Source organism: Zonotrichia albicollis, chromosome 32 (assembly GCF_047830755.1).
Source record: "Zonotrichia albicollis isolate bZonAlb1 chromosome 32, bZonAlb1.hap1, whole genome shotgun sequence".
In the NCBI taxonomy this organism is placed as follows: Eukaryota; Metazoa; Chordata; class Aves; order Passeriformes; family Passerellidae; genus Zonotrichia; species Zonotrichia albicollis.
This window is the reverse complement of record NC_133850.1, coordinates 1360608-1377375: the sequence shown is the minus strand read 5'-3', so window position 1 is coordinate 1377375 and position 16768 is coordinate 1360608. Positions and strand designations below refer to the sequence as shown.

Sequence of the window (16768 nt, the reverse complement as noted above, 5' to 3'; positions counted from 1 at the left end):
TCCTTGTTTCAGTTCAACGTCTTTAATACTGCCCCCCTGGGCTCACTGGGGACCATCCAGGGCAGATCCTCCCACGGTGGAGAAGACATCCAAGCCTATCTAGTGTTGCTGAAGGCCACCACAGGTTGTAAAAAATGACAGAAAAAATAACAGATAAAAACTTTTGATATCAGAACGTTGACAAATGTGCTCTCCACAATGGATTTCTGATCTTCGACTGCAGATAAATTCAGGTGACCACGGGGAGCCAGGAGGATGTGGAGCCCCCAGCCAGGTGTCCTCCAAACAAGGATCAAGAGGGTTCCTCCTACCTGGATTCACTGGGGACCATCCAGGGCAGATCCTCCTGTGTGAGATGGAGCTGGAGCAGCGCACGGAGCTCTTCCCACCCAGGGCTGCCCTCAGTGTTGGCTCTTCTGGTGTTTGGTCATGGTGCCGCTTGTGGTGAAGCCCTTCCCACACTGTGGACACTGGTAGGGTCTCTCCCCAGTGTGGATGCGCCGGTGGGCGATGAGGGTCGAGTTGTGCTTGAATCCCACCCCACAATCGGGACAGCGGAAGGGCCTCTCGTCCGTGTGGATGCGCTGGTGAAGGAGGAGTTCAGACGAGGTGTAAAAGCCCTTCTGGCACTGATCACACTTGTAGGGCCTCTCCCCAGTGTGGCTTCTGAGATGGATAGTCCGGCTGGAGCTGTCTCTGAAGCCCTTCCCACACTGGGGGCACTTGTAGGGTCTCTCCCCGGTGTGGATCCTCCTGTGTTTGACGAGGGTTGACTTGTCTTTGAATCCCACCCCACATTCGGGACAGCGGAAGGGCCTCTCGTCCGTGTGGATGCGCTGGTGGACAAGGAGATCAGACGAGGTGTAAAAGCCCTTCTGGCACTGATCACACTTGTAGGGCCTCTCCCCGGTGTGGCTCCTCAGGTGGGCAGTCAGGGTGGACCTCATTCTGAAGCTCTTCCCACACTGGGGACACTCCTGGAGTCCCTCGCCAGTGTGGATGCGCCGGTGGGTGTTGAGGTAGGACTTGCGTCTGAAGCCCTTCCCGCACTCACGGCAGCGGAACGGCCTCTCCTCGGTGTGGATGCGCCGGTGCTGGTTGAGTTCGGAGACGCTTTTGAAGCGCTTCCCGCAGTCGGGGCACTGGAAGGGCCTCTCGTCCGTGTGTGAGCGCTGGTGCACCACGAGTTCAGAGCTGCTCCTAAACCTCTTCTTGCACTGGTCACACTCGTAGGGTCGCTCCCCCGTGTGGCTCCTCTGGTGGTAAATCAGTTTGTACTTGGACATGAAACTCTTCCCGCACTCCCCACACTCAAAGGGCCTCTCCCCGGTGTGGCTCCTCAGGTGGGCAGTCAGGTAGGACCTTGCTCTGAAGCCCTTCCCACACTGGGGACACTCGTGGGGTCTCTCCCCAGTGTGGATGCGACGGTGGGTGATCAGGGCAGACTTTTGCCTGAAGCCCTTCCCGCAGTCTCGACAGTGGAACGGCCTCTCCTCCGTGTGGATGAGCTTGTGATGGAGGAGGTTGGTGCTGGTCAGGAACCTCTTATTGCACTGATCACACTCGTAGGGCCTCTCCCCGGTGTGGATCATCCGGTGCCTGTTCAGGGTGGAGACGCTTTTGAAGCCCTTCCCGCAGTCAGGGCACTGGAAGGGCCTCTCGTCCGTGTGTGAGCGCTGGTGCCCCACGAGATCAGAGCTGCTCACAAACCTCTTCTGGCACTGGTCACACTCGTAGGGTCGTTCCCCCGTGTGGGTTCTCTGGTGGGCTGAAAGGCTGGAACTATGTCTAAAGCTCTGCCCACACTCCCCACACTCATAGGGCTTCTCCCCGGTGTGGATTCGCTGGTGGATGACGAGGCTGGACCTTTCTCTGAATCCCTTTCCACAATCGGGACAGCAAAATGGCCGCTCGTTGGTGTGAATGCGCTGGTGACTGACGAGATCGGACTTGGTGGAAAACCTCTGATGGCATTCAGCACATTCAAAGGGACTCTCCCCGGTGTGGCTCCTCAGGTGGGCAGTCAGTTTGGACCTACACCTGAAGCTCTTCCCACACTCGGAGCACTTGTGGGGCTTCTCCTCCCCACCCTGGAGCTGCTCACGGGGCCCCAGCTCGGATCTCTGAGCCCCTCCATGGCCCAGGCTGGCTCTTTCCCCCTCGGATCCCCGCGCTCTGCCTTTGCAGCCCCTCCTGCTCAGGGATCTCCGCGGCTTCTCCTCCCCGTTGGCTTCTCCCTGCCGAGCCGTGGAGCCGCTCCAAACGGCCTCGGCCACCGGCTCCTCGCTGCTCTCCATGCTCAGCTCCTGCTGGGGGGGAGCAAGGACAAGGACACGATGGGATTTGCCCCCACGGGGACAAGGACACGATGGGATTTGCCTCCCCTGCCCCCCACAAAAACCCTCCCGGAGCCCCCCGCGATGGGGTCGGGCCGAGCTCCCCCTCTCCGCTCACCTGCGGGCTCCGGGCGGCGATGCCGGCGGGGCCGGGGCAGCTGCGGCCGGAGCGCGGGAACCGCCCGGGGTTCCGGCGCCTCTTCCTCCCGGTGTTCCTGTTCCGTTGTCCCTCCTCTTCCTTTGTCCCTCCTCTTCCTCCTCCTCCTTCTCCCCCTCCTCTCCCTCCCGCTCCTCCTCCGCTCCGAGACCGGCCCGGGTAGCGCCGCCCCCCAAAAGCAGGCAGAGAGAGGGCGTGGTTATGCAAATATGAGGACGAGCGCGCTCTGCGATTGGTCGAAGGGAGGAGCGCGGCATTTGCTCGGTGACGCCATGTTGGGGGGGGGTGCTGGAGCGTCCGGGGAGAGCGGAGCGGGAATGGGGACCGGGACCGGGAATGGGGACCGGGAATCGGGACAAGGACCGGAGACCGGGAATGGGAATGGAACCGGAAGTGCGGACAGGGATCGGGATTGGCGACAGGGAATGGGGACCGGGAATGCGAACCAGGAACGGAAACACGAAATGGGGACCAGTATTGGGGACAGGGACCGGGAATGAGGCCAGGGAATGGAGACCGGGAATGGGGACCCAGACTGGGGATAAGGACCGGCAATGGGAAGGGGGACAGGGAATGGGGAGCGTTGGGTTCCCAAAGCCAGGAGGAAACCCCAAATCTGTCCCAGGAACCCTCAACTCTCTCTGGCCCAGCATACCCCTCACCCCCTGGAAGATCCCCCCATGTCCACATCCTCATCTTTGTTAGATGTCTTTATTATTAATCTTGGATTTAAAAACGTGTAGAAAAATAAGAAAGAGAAATAAAAAGAAAATCCAGGCCAGGAGGAGCCAGGTGGATGTGGAGCCCCCAGCCAGGTGTCCTCCAAACTGGGATCACCTGGGCTCTTCCCACCGGGGCTCACTGGGGATCATCCAGCACAGACCATCCAGGGTGGGATGGAGCTGGAGCAGCGCACGGAGCTCTTCCCACTCAGGGCTGCCCTCAGTGCTGCCTCTTCTGGTGTCTGCTCAAGTGGGAAATTTGAGAAAAGCCCTTCCCACACTGGGGACACTTGTAGGGTCTCTCCCCGGTGTGGATCCTCCTGTGTATGACCAGAGCTGACGTGTACTTGAATCCCACCCCACATTCGGGACAGCGGAAGGGCCTCTCGTCCGTGTGGATGCGCTGGTGCACGAGGAGTTCAGACGAGGTGGAACAGCTCTTCTGGCACTGATCACACTTGTAGGGCCTCTCCCCGGTGTGGATCCTCCTGTGTTTGACGAGGGCTGACTTCTCTTTGAATCCCACCCCACATTCGATACAGCGGAAGGGCCTCTCATCCGTGTGGCTGCGCTGGTGACGGCGGAGCTCAGAGCTGCTCACGAACCTCTTCTGGCACTGCTCACACTCGTAGGGCCTCTCACCAGTGTGGCTCCTCAGGTGGACAGTCAGGCTGAAGCTGAAGGTGAAGCCTTTCCCACACTGATCACACTTGTGGGGTCTCTCCCCCGTGTGGATCCTCCTGTGTGTGACGAGGGTTGACTTCTCTCTGAATCCCACCCCACAATCGGGACAGCGGAAGGGCCTCTCGTCCGTGTGGATGCGCTGGTGCACGAGGAGATCAGACGAGGTATAAAAGCTCTTCTGGCACTGATCACACTTGTAGGGCCTCTCCCCGGTGTGGATCCTCCTGTGTGTGATGAGGGTTGACTTCTCTTTGAATCCCACCCCACATTCGGGACAGCGGAAGGGCCTCTCGTCCGTGTGGATGCGCTGGTGACGGCGGAGCTCAGAGCTGCTCACGAACCTCTTCTGGCACTGCTCACACTTGTAGGGCCTCTCCCCGGTGTGGATACGCTGGTGCTTGAGGAGATGAGACGAGGTGTAAAAGCTCTTCTGGCACTGACCACACTTGTAGGGCCTCTCCCCTGTGTGGCTCCTCAGGTGCACAGTCAGTTCAGGCCTACACCTGAAGCTCTTCCCACACTGATCACACTTGTAGGGTCTCTCCCCGGTGTGGATACGCTGGTGGGTGATGAGGTTGCTGTTGTGCTTGAAGCCCTTTCCGCAGTCAGGGCAGTAGAAAGGCCTCAGCTCGGTGTGAATGAGCTGGTGACGGAGGAGATGGGAGGACCTGTCAAACCTTTTCTCGCACTGACCACACTCGTAGGGCCTCTCCCCGGTGTGGATCATCCGGTGCCTGTTCAGGGTGGAGACGCGGTTGAAGCCCTTCCCGCAGTCGGGGCACTGGAAGGGCCTCTCGTCCGTGTGTGAGCGCTGGTGCCCCACGAGATCACGACTGCTCATAAAGCTCTTCTGGCACTGGTCACACTCGTAGAGTCACTCCCCCGTGTGGCTCCTCTGGTGGTAAATCAGGTGGTGCTTGGACGTGTAGCTCTTCCCACACTCCCCACACTCAAAGGGCCTCTCCCCGGTGTGGCTCCTCAGGTGGGCAGTCAGGTAGGACCTTGCTCTGAAGCTCTTCCCACACTGGGGACACTCGTGGGGTCTCTCCCCGGTGTGGATGCGCCGGTGGGTGTTGAGGTGGGACTTTTGCCTGAAGCCCTTCCCGCACTCACGGCAGTGGAACGGCCTCTCCTCGATGTGAATGAGCTGGTGACTGAGGAGATTGGAGCTGCTCCGAAACCGTTTCCTGCACTGACCACACTCGTAGGGCCTCTCCCCGGTGTGGATGCGCCGGTGTGTGTTGAGGTTAGAGACGCGGTTGAAGCCCGTCCCGCAGTCGGGGCACTGGAAGGGCCTCTCGTCCGTGTGTGAGCGCTGGTGCACCAGGAGCTCAGAGCTCCTCCAGAACCTCTTCTGGCACTGGTCACACTCGTAGGGTCGTTGCCCCGTGTGGCTCCTCAGGTGGACTGAAAGGTTGGAGCTGTCTCTAAAGCTCTTCCCACACTCCCCACACTCATAGGGCTTCTCCCCGGTGTGGATTCGCTGGTGGATGACGAGGCTGCACTTTTGCCTGAATGCCTTTCCGCAATCGGGACAGCGGAAGGGCCTCTCCTTGGTGTGAATGCTCTGGTGACTGACGAGATGGGAGTTGGTGTAAAACCTCTGATGGCATTCAGCACACTCAAAGGGCTTCTCCCCAGTGTGTCTCCTCAGGTGGACAGTCAGTTTGGATCTCCACCTGAAGCTCTTCCCACACTCGGAGCACTTGTGGGGCTTCTCCTCCCCACCCTGGAGCTGCTCACGGGGCCCCAGCTCGGATCTCTGAGCCCCTCCATGGCCCAGGCTGGCTCTTTCCCCCTCGGATCCCCGCGCTCTGCCTTTGCAGCCCCTCCTGCTCAGGGATCTCCGCGGCTTCTCCTCCCCGTTGGCTTCTCCCTGCCGAGCCGTGGAGCCGCTCCAAACGGCCTCTGCCTCCGGCTCCTCGCTGCTCTCCATGCTCAGCTCCTGCTCGGGGAAGCAAGGACAAGGACACGATGGGATTTGCCCCCACGGGGACAAGGACACGATGGGATTTGCCCCCATGGGGACAAGGACACGATGGGATTTGCCCCCACGGGGACAAGGACACGATGGGATTTGCCTCCCCTGCCCCCCACAAAAACCCTCCCGGAGGCCCCCGCGATGGGGTCGGGCCCAGCTCCCCCTCTCCGCTCACCTGCGGGCTCCGGGCGGCGATGCCGGCGGGGCCGGGGCAGCTGCGGCCGGAGCGCCGGAACCGCGTGGTGTTGGGGCGCCTCTTCCTCCCGGTGTTTCTGTTCCGTTGTCCCTCCTCTTCCTTTGTCCCTCCTCTTCCTCCTCCTCCTTCTCCCCCTCCTCTTCCTCCCGCTCCTCCTCCGCTCCGAGACCGGCCCGGGTAGCGCCGGCACCCAAAAGCAGGCAGAGAGAGGGCGTGGTTATGCAAATATGAGGACGAGCGCGCTCTGCGATTGGTCGAAGGGAGGAGCGCGGCATTTGCTCGGTGACGCCATGTTGGGGGGGGTGCTGGAGCGTCCGGGGAGAGCGGAGCGGGAATGGGGACCGGGAATGGGGACAGGAACCGGGAATCGGGACAAGGACCGGAGACCGGGAATGGGAATGGAACCGGAAGTGCGGACAGGGATCGGGATTGGCGACAGGGAATGGGGACCGGGAATGCGAACCAGGAACGGAAACACGAAATGGGGACCAGTATTGGGGACAGGGACCGGGAATGAGGACAGGGAATGGAGACCGGGAATGGGGACCCAGACTGGGGATAAGGACCGGCAATGGGAAGGGGGACAGGGAATGGGGAGCGTTGGGTTCCCAAAGCCAGGAGGAAACCCCAAATCTGTCCCAGGAACCCTCAACTCTCTCTGGCCCAGCATACCCCTCACCCCCTGGAAGATCCCCCCATGTCCACATCCTCATCTTTGTTAGATGTCTTTATTATTAATCTTGGATTTAAAAACGTGTAGAAAAATAACAAAGAGAAATAAAAAGAAAATCCAGGCCAGGAGGAGCCAGGTGGATGTGGAGCCCCCAGCCAGGTGTCCTCCAAACTGGGATCACCTGGGCTCTTCCCACCGGGGCTCACTGGGGATCATCCAGCACAGACCATCCAGAGGGGGATGGAGCTGGAGCAGCGCACGGAGCTCTTCCCACCCAGGGCTGCCCTCAGTGCTGCCTCTTCTGGTGTCTGCTCAAGTGGGAAATTTGAGAAAAGCCCTTCCCACACTGGGGACACTTGTAGGGTCTCTCCCCGGTGTGGATCCTCCTGTGTGTGACCAGAGCTGACGTGTACTTGAATCCCACCCCACATTCGGGACAGCGGAAGGGCCTCTCGTCCGTGTGGATGCGCTGGTGCACGAGGAGTTCAGACGAGGTGGAACAGCTCTTCTGGCACTGATCACACTTGTAGGGCCTCTCCCCGGTGTGGATCCTCCTGTGTTTGACGAGGATTGACTTCTCTTTGAATCCCACCCCACATTCGATACAGCGGAAGGGCCTCTCATCCGTGTGGCTGCGCTGGTGACGGTGGAGCTCAGAGCTGCTCACGAACCTCTTCTGGCACTGCTCACACTCGTAGGGCCTCTCACCAGTGTGGCTCCTCAGGTGGACAGTCAGGCTGAAGCTGAAGGTGAAGCCTTTCCCACACTGATCACACTTGTGGGGTCTCTCCCCGGTGTGGATCCTCCTGTGTGTGACGAGGGTTGACTTCTATCTGAATCCCACCCCACAATCGGGACAGCGGAAGGGCCTCTCGTCCGTGTGGATGCGCTGGTGCTTGAGGAGATGAGACGAGGTGTAAAAGCCCTTCTGGCACTGCTCACACTTGTAGGGCCTCTCCCCTGTGTGGCTCCTCAGGTGCACAGTCAGTTCGGACCTACACCTGAAGCCCTTCCTACACTGATCACACTTGTAGGGTCTCTCCCCAGTGTGGATACGCCGGTGGGTAATGAGGGTGCTGTTGTCCTTGAAGCCCTTTCCGCAGTCAGGGCAGTAGAAAGGCCTCAGCTCGGTGTGAATGAGCTGGTGACGGAGGAGATGGGAGGACCTGTCAAACCTTTTCTCGCACTGACCACACTCGTAGGGCCTCTCCCCGGTGTGGATCATCCGGTGCCTGTTCAGGGTGGAGACGCGGTTGAAGCGCTTCCCGCAGTCGGGGCACTGGAAGGGCCTCTCGTCCGTGTGTGAGCGCTGGTGCCCCACGAGATCAGAGCGGCTCCTAAAGCTCTTCTGGCACTGGTCACACTGGTACAGTCGCTCCCCCGTGTGGATTCTGCAATGCTGCATCAGGCAGGATCTGCGCTTGAAGCTCTTCCCGCACTCGGAGCACTTGTGGGGCTTCTCCTCCCCACCCTGGAGCTGCTCACGGGGCCCCAGCTCGGATCTCTGAGCCCCTCCATGGCCCAGGCTGGCTCTTTCCCCCTCGGATCCCCGCGCTCTGCCTTTGCAGCCCCTCCTGCTCAGGGATCTCCGCGGCTTCTCCTCCCCGTTGGCTTCTCCCTGCCGAGCCGTGGAGCCGCTCCAAACGGCCTCTGCCACCGGCTCCTCGCTGCTCTCCATGCTCAGCTCCTGCTCGGGGGAGCAAGGACAAGGACACGATGGGATTTGCCCCCTTGGGGACAAGGACACGATGGGATTTGCCCCCGTGGGGAAAAGAACACGATGGGATTTGCCCCCACGGGAACAAGGACACGATGGGATTTGCCCCCACGGGGACAAGGACACGATGGGATTTGCCCCCACGGGGACAAGGACACGATGGGATTTGCCTCCCCTTCCCCCCACAAAAACCCTCCCGGAGGCCCCCGCGATGGGGTCGGGCCCAGCTCCCCCTCTCCGCTCACCTGCGGGCTCCGGGCGGCGATGCTGGCGGGGCCGGGGCAGCTGCGGCCGGAGCGCGGGAACCGCGCGGTGTTCGGGCGCCTCGTCCTCCCGGTTTTCCTGTTTTTTTGTCCCTCCTCTTCCTTTGTCCCTCCTCTTCCTCCTCCCTCTTCTCCCGCTCCTCTTCCTCCCGCTCGTCCTCCGCTCCGAGTCCGGCCCGGGCAGCGCCGGCACCCAAAAGCAGGCGGGGAGCGAGGGCGTGGTTATGCAAATCACGGAGCGATCGCGCGCTGGGATTGGTGAAGGGGAGGAGCTCGGGGTATGCTCGGTGACGTGATGGTCGGGGGAGGGACTTGGAGCGTCCGGAGAGAGCGGACCGGGCATGGGGACCCGGAATCGGGACAAGGAATGCGAATGCGGACATGGAGCGCGATTCGGGATCGGGAATGGGGAAGCGGCATGGGGAACGGGAATCCAAAAAGAGCATGGGGTCAGGGAATGTGGACAAGTATTGAGGACAGGGACCAGGAATGGGGACCAGTATTAGGGAGACAGATTGGGGATAAGGAGCGGGAATGGGAATGGGGACAGGGAATGGGGACCGTGGGGTTCCCAGAGTCCTAAGGAAGCCCCAAATCTGTCCCAGGAACTCTCAACTCCCTCTGGCCCAGCATACCCCTCACCCCCTGGAAGATCCTCCCATGTCCACATCCTCGTCTTGGTTCAATGTCTTTATTGTTAACCTCATATTTAGAAAAGTGTATAAAAATGACAAAGAGAAATAAAAAGAAAATCCACGGGAGCCAGGAGGATGTGGAGCCCCCAGCCAGGTGTTCTTCAAGCAGGAGTCAAGGGGGCTCTGCCCACCTGGGCTCACTGGGGACCATCCAGGGCAGATCCTCCCGTGTGAGATGGAGCTGGAGCAGCGCACGGAGCTCTTCCCACCCAGGGCTGCCCTCAGTGCTGCCTCTTCTGGTGTCTGGTCAAGCTGGAAATTTGAGAAAAGCTCTTCCCACACTGGGGACACCTGTGGGGTCTCTCCCCGGTGTGGATCCTCCTGTGTCTGACCAAAGTTGAGTTCTCTTTGAATCCCACCCCACATTCGGGACAGCGGAAGGGTTTCTCATCCGTGTGGATGCGCTGGTGCTTGAGGAGATCAGACGAGGTGCAAAACCTCTTATTGCACTGCTCACACTCATAGGGCCTCTCCCCCGTGTGGCTCCTCAGGTGGACAGTCAGATGGGAGCTGTCTGTGAATCCCTTCCCACACTGGGGACACTCGTGGGGTCTCTCCCCGGTGTGGATGCGCCGGTGGGTGATCAGGGCAGAGTTCTGTTTAAAGCCCTGCCCGCAGTCACGGCAGTGGAACGGCCTCTCCTCAGTGTGAATGAGCTGGTGACGGAGGAGATGGGAGCTGCTCAGGAACCTCTTATTGCACTGATCACACTCGTAGGGCCTCTCCCCGATGTGGATGCGCCAGTGCCGCTTGAGGTTAGAGACGGTTTTGAAGCCCTTCCCGCAGTCGGGGCACTGGAAGGGCCTCTCGTCCGTGTGTGAGCGCTGGTGCACCACGAGATCAGAGCTGCTCATAAAGCTCTTCTGGCACTGGTCACACACATACGGCCGTTCCCCCGTGTGGCTCCTCAGGTGCACAGTCAGTTTGGACCTACACCTGAAGCTCCTCCCACATTCCCAGCACTTGTGGGGCTTCTCCTCCCCTCCCTGGAGCTGCTCACGGGTTCCCAGCTCGGATCTCTGAGCCCCTCCATGGCCCAGGCTGGCTCTTTCCCCCTCGGATCCCCGCGCTCTGCCTTTGCAGCCCCTCCTGCTCAGGGATCTCCGCGGCTTCTCCTCCCCGTTGGCTTCTCCCTGCCGAGCCGTGGAGCCGCTCCAAACGGCCTCTGCCTCCGGCTCCTCGCTGCTCTCCATGCTCAGCTCCTGCTCGGGGGGAGCAAGGACAAGGACACGATGGGATTTCCCCCCACGGGGACAAGGACACGATGGGATTTGCCCCCGTGGGGACAAGGACACGATGGGATTTGCCTCCCCTGCCCCCCACAAAAACCCTCCCGGAGCCCCCCGCGATGGGGTCGGGCCGAGCTCCCCCTCTCCGCTCACCTGCGGGCTCCGGGCGGCGATGCCGGCGGGGCCGGGGCAGCTGCGGCCGGAGCGGGGGAACCGCGTGGGGTTCGGGCGCCTCTTCCCCCCGGTGTTTCTGTTTCGTTGTCCCTCCTCTTCCTTTCTCCGTCCTCCTCCTCCTTCTCCCCCTCCTCCTCCTCCCGCTCCTCCTCAGCTCCGAGTCCGGCCCGGGCAGCGCCGGCCCCAAAAGCAGGTGGGGTGGGGGCGTGGTTATGCAAATTAGAGCGCGATCGCGCGCTGGGATTGGTGGGAGGGAGGAGCGCGGGATTTTCTCGGTGACGTCATGGCGTGAACGGGGAATCGGGAATGGGAATGGGGACCGGGAACGGAAAAGGGACCCTGTGGTGGTCTCAGGGGTCTCAAGACGAGGCAAGAGATTAAAATTTTGACTCCCTCTTTTTATTTTGAGAAAGCTGATTTATTATTTTATTGTTGATATATGATATTAAAAGATAATGCTATATTAAAATTATACTAAATGAATAGACAAAAGGATTTTATCAGAAAGCTAGAAAATAATGGAAAAGAATGATAACAAAATCTTGTGAGTGACCAGAGAGTCTGAGACAGCTGAGCTTTGATTGTCCATTAATTAAAAACAACCAGATTAGACCATGTAAGGATGAAATTGCTGCAATCCACAGCAGCAGATACTTAGTGTTGATAGTTTAATTTCAGAGGCCTCTCAGCTTCTCAGGAGCATAAGATCCTAAGGAAAGGATTTTTTAAGGAAATATGTCCGTGACACATTTTGTTTAAATGGACCGTGAATACTGGACTGGGACTGTGATCAGCAATCAGAAAATGGGAACGGGACAGGAAACAGAGAAATGGGAATTGGGGACTGTAATAATATTAGTGGAAAAGCACAGAGGATTCGGGAATGGCAACCAGATAGAGAACTCCCTCAGACCCAGCCTCCCCCTCATGCCCTGGAAGACCCCGCCATGTTCCCATGCTTGTTTTAGTTCCATATTTTAATATTAACCCCAGATTTGTGTTTAGAAAGGATAAAGAGAAATAAAAAGAACATCCAGGCCATGGGGATCCAGGAGGATGTGGAGCCCTCAGCCAGGTGTGCTTCAAACATGAATCACCTGGGCTCTGCCCCACCTGGGCACCATCCAGAGCAGATCCTCCCGTGTGCTGGAGCAGAGCACGGAGCTCTTCCCACCTCAGTGCTGGGTCTGCAGGTGTCTGGTCATGTGGGCGTTCGTGCTGAAGCTCTTCCCACACTGGGGACACTGGAACGGCGTCTTCCTGCTGCGGCTGCACCGGTGCGTGACCAGCTTGGACCTTTGCCTGAATCCCCTCCCGCAAGCGTAACAGCGGAACGGCCTCTCCCCGGTGTGCGTCAGCTTGTGGCTGAGGAGGTGCGAGCTGGTCAGGAACCTCTTCTTGCACTGCTCACACTCGTAGGGTTTCTCCCCGCTGTGCATCCTCTGGTGGTAAACCAGGTGGGACTTGGACATGAAGCCCTTCCCGCACTCCCCACACTCGTAGGGCCGTTCCCCGGTGTGGATCATGCGGTGGGTGAGGAGGCAGGACTTGGTGGTGAAGCTCTTCCCGCACTTCCTGCACTCGTAGGGCCTCACCTGCGTGTGGCACTTCTGGTGGATGATCAGGCTGGAGCTCTGCGAGAAGCTCCTCCAGCAGTACTCGCACTCGTAGGGCCGCTCCGCGTGGCTCCTCTGGTGCGCAAACAGGTTGGAGCTCTGCGTGAAGCTCTTCCCGCACTGCCCGCACACGTACGGCCTCTCCCCGGTGTGGATCCTCCGGTGCTTGACCAGGCTGGACTTTTGCCTGAAGCCCTTGCCGCAGTCGTCGCAGCGGAACGGTTTCTCCCCGGTGTGGATGCGCTGGTGCTCCGCCAGCAGCGAGCGGGTCGGGAAGGAGCTCTGGCACTGCTCGCACCCGTAGGGCCTCTCCCCGGTGTGGGTGCGGCGGTGCCGGACGAGGGCCGAGTTCTCCTTGAAGCCCACGCCGCACTCGGGGCACCGGAACGGCCGCTCGCCCGTGTGCGAGCGCTGGTGGACGACGAGCGAGGAGCTGCTCTGGAACTTCTTCTGGCACTGGTCGCACTCGTAGGGCTTCTCCCCGGTGTGGGTCCTCAGGTGGCTGGTCAGGTGGGACTTGCAGGTGAAGCTCTTGGCGCAGAACTGGCACGGGTAAGGTCTCTCGCCGGTGTGGGTCACCCTCTGGTGGCGGATGAGCTGCGAGCTCCAGCTGAAGCTCTCCCCACACTCCCCACACTTGTAGGGCTTCTCCCCGGTGTGGACCCTGCTGTGCTCCATCAGGTTGGCTCTCTTCCTGAAGCTCTTCCCGCACTCCGAGCACTTGTGGGGCTTCTTCTCCCCATCTTGGAGCTGCTCTTGGACCACCACCATCACTATCTGACCCCCTTCATGAGCCGGGGTTGGATTTCCGCCCAGCTGTTGCCCAGTGTGGACCTTCTGGTGGTCACTCAGGTGGGTTTTCTGGGTGAAGCTCTTCCCACACACCCCACACACGTAGGGCCGCTCTCCCGTGTGGATTCTGAGGTGGCGGGTCAGGTTGGAGCTCTTCCAGAAGCTCTTCCCACACTCCGAGCACTTGTGGGGCTTCTCCTCCCCATCCTGGAGCTGCTCTTGGACCCCCAGCTCCGATCCCTCACCCAGGGTGGGTTTTTCCCCCTCAGATCTCAGCTGTCCCCCCGTGTGGGTTCTGAAATGCCTCATCATTTTGGATCTCCACCTGAAGCTCTTCCCACACTCGGAGCACTTGTGGGGCTTCTCCTCCCCAACCTGGAGCTGCTCGTGGACCCCAAGCTCTGATCCCTGAGCCCCTTCACGACCCAGGGTTGCTTTTCCGCCCAGCTGTGGCCCCACGTGGATCTTCTGGTGCTCCATCACGTGGGCTTTCTGGGTGAAGCCCTTCCCGCAGTGCCCACACACGTAGGGCCTCTCCCCAGTGTGCATCCTGCGGTGGCGGATCAGGTTGGACCTCCACCTGAAGATCTTCCCACACTCGGAGCACTTGTGGGACTTCTTCTCCCCATTCTGGAGCTCCTCGTGGAGCCCCGGCTCTGAGCTCTGACCCTGCTCCAGGGTGGGTTTGTCCCCCTCGGACCCCACCTGTTGCCCCGTGTGGATTTTGAGGTGGACAGTCAGGTTGGAATTCTGGCTGAAGCTCTTCCCACACACCCCACACTGGTAGGGACGTTCTCCCGTGTGGATTCTGAGGTGGCGGACCAGGTTGGCTCTCCACCTGAAGATCTTCCCACACTCCGAGCACCTGTGGGGCTTCTCCTCCCCACCCTGGAGCTGCTCATGGAGCCCCAGCTCCGAGCTCTGCTCACCTCCCTGGTCCAGGCTGGGTTTGTCCCCCTCGGATCTCACCTGCTGCTCTGTGTGGTTCTTCAGGTGTTCCATCAGGTGGGAACTCAGCGTGAAGATCTCCCCACATTCCGAGCACCTGTGGGGCTTCTCCTCATCTTGGAGCTGCTCATGGACCTCCACCTCTGATATCTGAGCACCTCCATAACCCAGGTTGGGTTTTTCTCCCTCGAATCTCAGCTGTTGCTCCGTCTGGTTCTTCAGGTGTTCAATCAGGTGGGAGCTCAGCATGAAGCTCTTCTCCCATTCCAAGAACTTGGGAGGTTTCTCCTCATCCTGGAGCTGCTCATGGACCTCCAGCTCTGATCTCTGACCACCACCATGGTCCAAGTTGGGTTTTTCTCCTTCAGATCTCAGCTGTCCACCCGTGTGGATCCTCTGGTGGATAATCAGGCAGGATCTCAACCTGAAGCTCTTCCCACACTCGCAGCACGTGTGGGGCTTCTCCTGGAGCTGCTCATGGAGCCCCAGCTCTGATCCCTGACCCTGGTCCAGGGTGGGTTTGTCCCCCTCAGACCCCACCTGCTGCCCCTTGTGGATTCTGCGATGCTTGCTCAGGGACGAGCTCCACCTGAAGCTCTTCCCACACTCGGAGCACTTGTGGGGCTTCTCCATCTCATCCTGGAGCTGCTCATGGAGCCCCAGCTCTGAGCTCTGACCCTGCTCCAGGCTGGGTTTTTCCCCCTCAGGTCCCGTGTGGGTTCTCTGGTGCACAATCAGGCAGGATCTCCTCTTGAAGCTCTTCCCACACTCGGAGCACTTGTGGGGCTTCTCCTCCCCACCCTGGAGCTGCTCACGGGGCCCCAGCTCGGATCTCTGAGCCCCTCCATGGCCCAGGCTGGCTCTTTCCCCCTCGGATCCCCGTGCTCTGCCTTTGCAGCCCCTCCTGCTCAGGGATCTCCGCGGCTTCTCCTCCCCGTTGGCTTCTCCCTGCCGAGCCGTGGAGCCGCTCCAAACGGCCTCTGCCACCGGCTCCTCGCTGCTCTGCATGCTCAGCTCCTGCTCGGGGGGAGCAAGGACAAGGACACGATGGGATTTGCCCCCACGGGGACAAGGACACGGTGGGATTTGCCCCCACGGGGACAAGGACACATTTTGTGGAATAAAATAATAATGGAATATAGATTAATTGGAATGGAATATAGAGCATAAAATAATAAATGAGCCTTGTGAGACCTGGAGTGAGATCCTGAGAGTGTTCCCTCAACATGAGAGCCCTGCGAGCACCGGCACAGCATCCTGAGCTTGTGGGGCAAATCCCAAATCCCGTCCTGAATTGTGGGGCAAATCCCAAATATCAAATCCCATCCTGAATTTGGTGTGAGGCAAATCCCATCCTGAATTGTGGGGCAAATCCCATCCTGAACTTGTGGGGCAAATCCCAAATCCCATCCTGTCCTTCTGGGGCAAATCCCAAATCCCATCCTGAACTTGTGGGGCAAATCCCATCCTGAACTGTGGGGCAAATCCCATCCTTAACTTGTCCCTGTGGGGCAAATCCCAAATCCCGTCCTGAATTGTGGGGCAAATCCCAAATCCCATCCTGAATTGTGGGGCAAATCCCAAATATCAAATCCCATCCTGAATTCGGTGTGGGGCAAATCCCATCCTGAACTTGTGGGGCAAATCCCAAATCCCATCCTGTCCTTCTGGGGCAAATCCCAAATCCCATCCTGAACTTGTGGGGCAAATCCCATCCTGAACTGTGGGGCAAATTCCATCCTTAACTTGTCCCTGTGGGGCAAATCCCAAATCCCGTCCTGAATTGTGGGGCAAATCCCAAATATCAAATCCCATCCTGAATTCGGTGTGGGGCAAATCCTGTCCTGAACTTGTGGGGCAAATCCCAAATCCCGTCCTGAACTTGTGGGGCAAATCCCATCCTGAACTTGTGGGGCAAATCCCAAATCCCATCCCTGCCCCACAAGGACAGGAAGGGATTTCGGATTTGCCCCACATGGACAATTTGGGATTTGCCCCCATCCCAGGATGGGATTTGCCCCACTATTCAGGATGGGATTTGAGATTTGCCCCACTATTCAGGATGGGATGTGGGATTTGCCCCCCAAGTTCAGGATAAGGTTTGCCCCAAAACACAGGATGAGGTTCGGGATTTGCCCCACAGGGACAGGAAGGGATTTGGGACTTGCTCCACAGGGACAATTTCGGATTTGCCCCACAGTTCAGGACGGGATTTGGAGTTTGCCCCCATCCCAGGACAGGATTTGCCCCCATCCCAGGATGGGATTTGGGATTTGCCCCACAATTCAGGATGGGATTTGGGATTTGCCCCACAATTCAGGGTGGGATTTGTCCCACATGGACAATTTGGGATTTGCCCCCACCTCCCATTTGCCCCCTCCCCCCCCGCCCCAGGCCGGGCTGGCAGCTGCCCCAGCACACAGAGGGTTAAAAGGGGCCCTGCCTTCCTCCTCACCTGCCTGGGCCGGGCTCCTCTTCCTCCCGGCCTCCTCCTCCTCCTCCTCCGTGGGGCCGAGGAGCCTCTGAGGGAAAGATAAACAAGAATTATCTGCGGCTGCGGAATGCAACAGGCGCGGCCGGGATTG

At 59.4% G+C, this 16768-nt stretch overlaps 5 protein-coding genes across 5 annotated transcripts in view; all 5 read right to left on the bottom strand.

Moving 5' to 3' along the window:
• LOC141725981 (uncharacterized) overlaps nt 1-6721 on the bottom strand; it is an 18040-nt gene extending 11319 nt beyond the window's left edge. The window contains exon 1 of the mRNA XM_074530146.1: nt 6056-6721. The gene's annotated coding sequence lies outside the window, so the exon portion shown is untranslated. The remainder of the gene's footprint in view (nt 1-6055) is intronic.
• LOC141725952 (uncharacterized) overlaps nt 1-16768 on the bottom strand; it is a 22161-nt gene that overhangs the window by 4705 nt on the left and 688 nt on the right. Inside the window, exons 2-3 of the mRNA XM_074530112.1 lie at nt 16639-16705; nt 476-2306 (exon numbers count right to left, since the gene is read on the bottom strand). Coding sequence (XP_074386213.1) covers nt 476-2297 — 1822 coding nt within the window. The 5' untranslated portion in view covers nt 2298-2306; nt 16639-16705. The remainder of the gene's footprint in view (nt 1-475; nt 2307-16638; nt 16706-16768) is intronic.
• LOC141725953 (uncharacterized) lies at nt 3033-8427 on the bottom strand. The gene is given in 2 exon segments (XM_074530113.1): nt 3033-5545; nt 7046-8427. Coding segments are annotated over 2 exon segments (3492 nt in total). The 3' UTR covers nt 3033-3435.
• Nucleotides 8303-11082, bottom strand: LOC102068785 (uncharacterized). Its single transcript, XM_074530111.1, has 3 exons — nt 10807-11082; nt 8712-10626; nt 8303-8436 (listed from the first exon to the last, which is right to left on the bottom strand). Exon 2 carries the CDS (start codon nt 10615-10617, stop codon nt 9646-9648), a length of 972 nt encoding a protein of 323 aa, XP_074386212.1. The 5' UTR covers nt 10618-10626; nt 10807-11082; the 3' UTR covers nt 8303-8436; nt 8712-9645.
• Nucleotides 11264-16768, bottom strand: part of LOC141725949 (uncharacterized) — a 6534-nt gene continuing 1029 nt past the window's right edge. The window contains exons 2-3 of the mRNA XM_074530100.1: nt 16639-16705; nt 11264-15200 (exon numbers count right to left, since the gene is read on the bottom strand). Coding sequence (XP_074386201.1) covers nt 12003-15191 — 3189 coding nt within the window. The 5' untranslated portion in view covers nt 15192-15200; nt 16639-16705 and the 3' untranslated portion in view covers nt 11264-12002. The remainder of the gene's footprint in view (nt 15201-16638; nt 16706-16768) is intronic.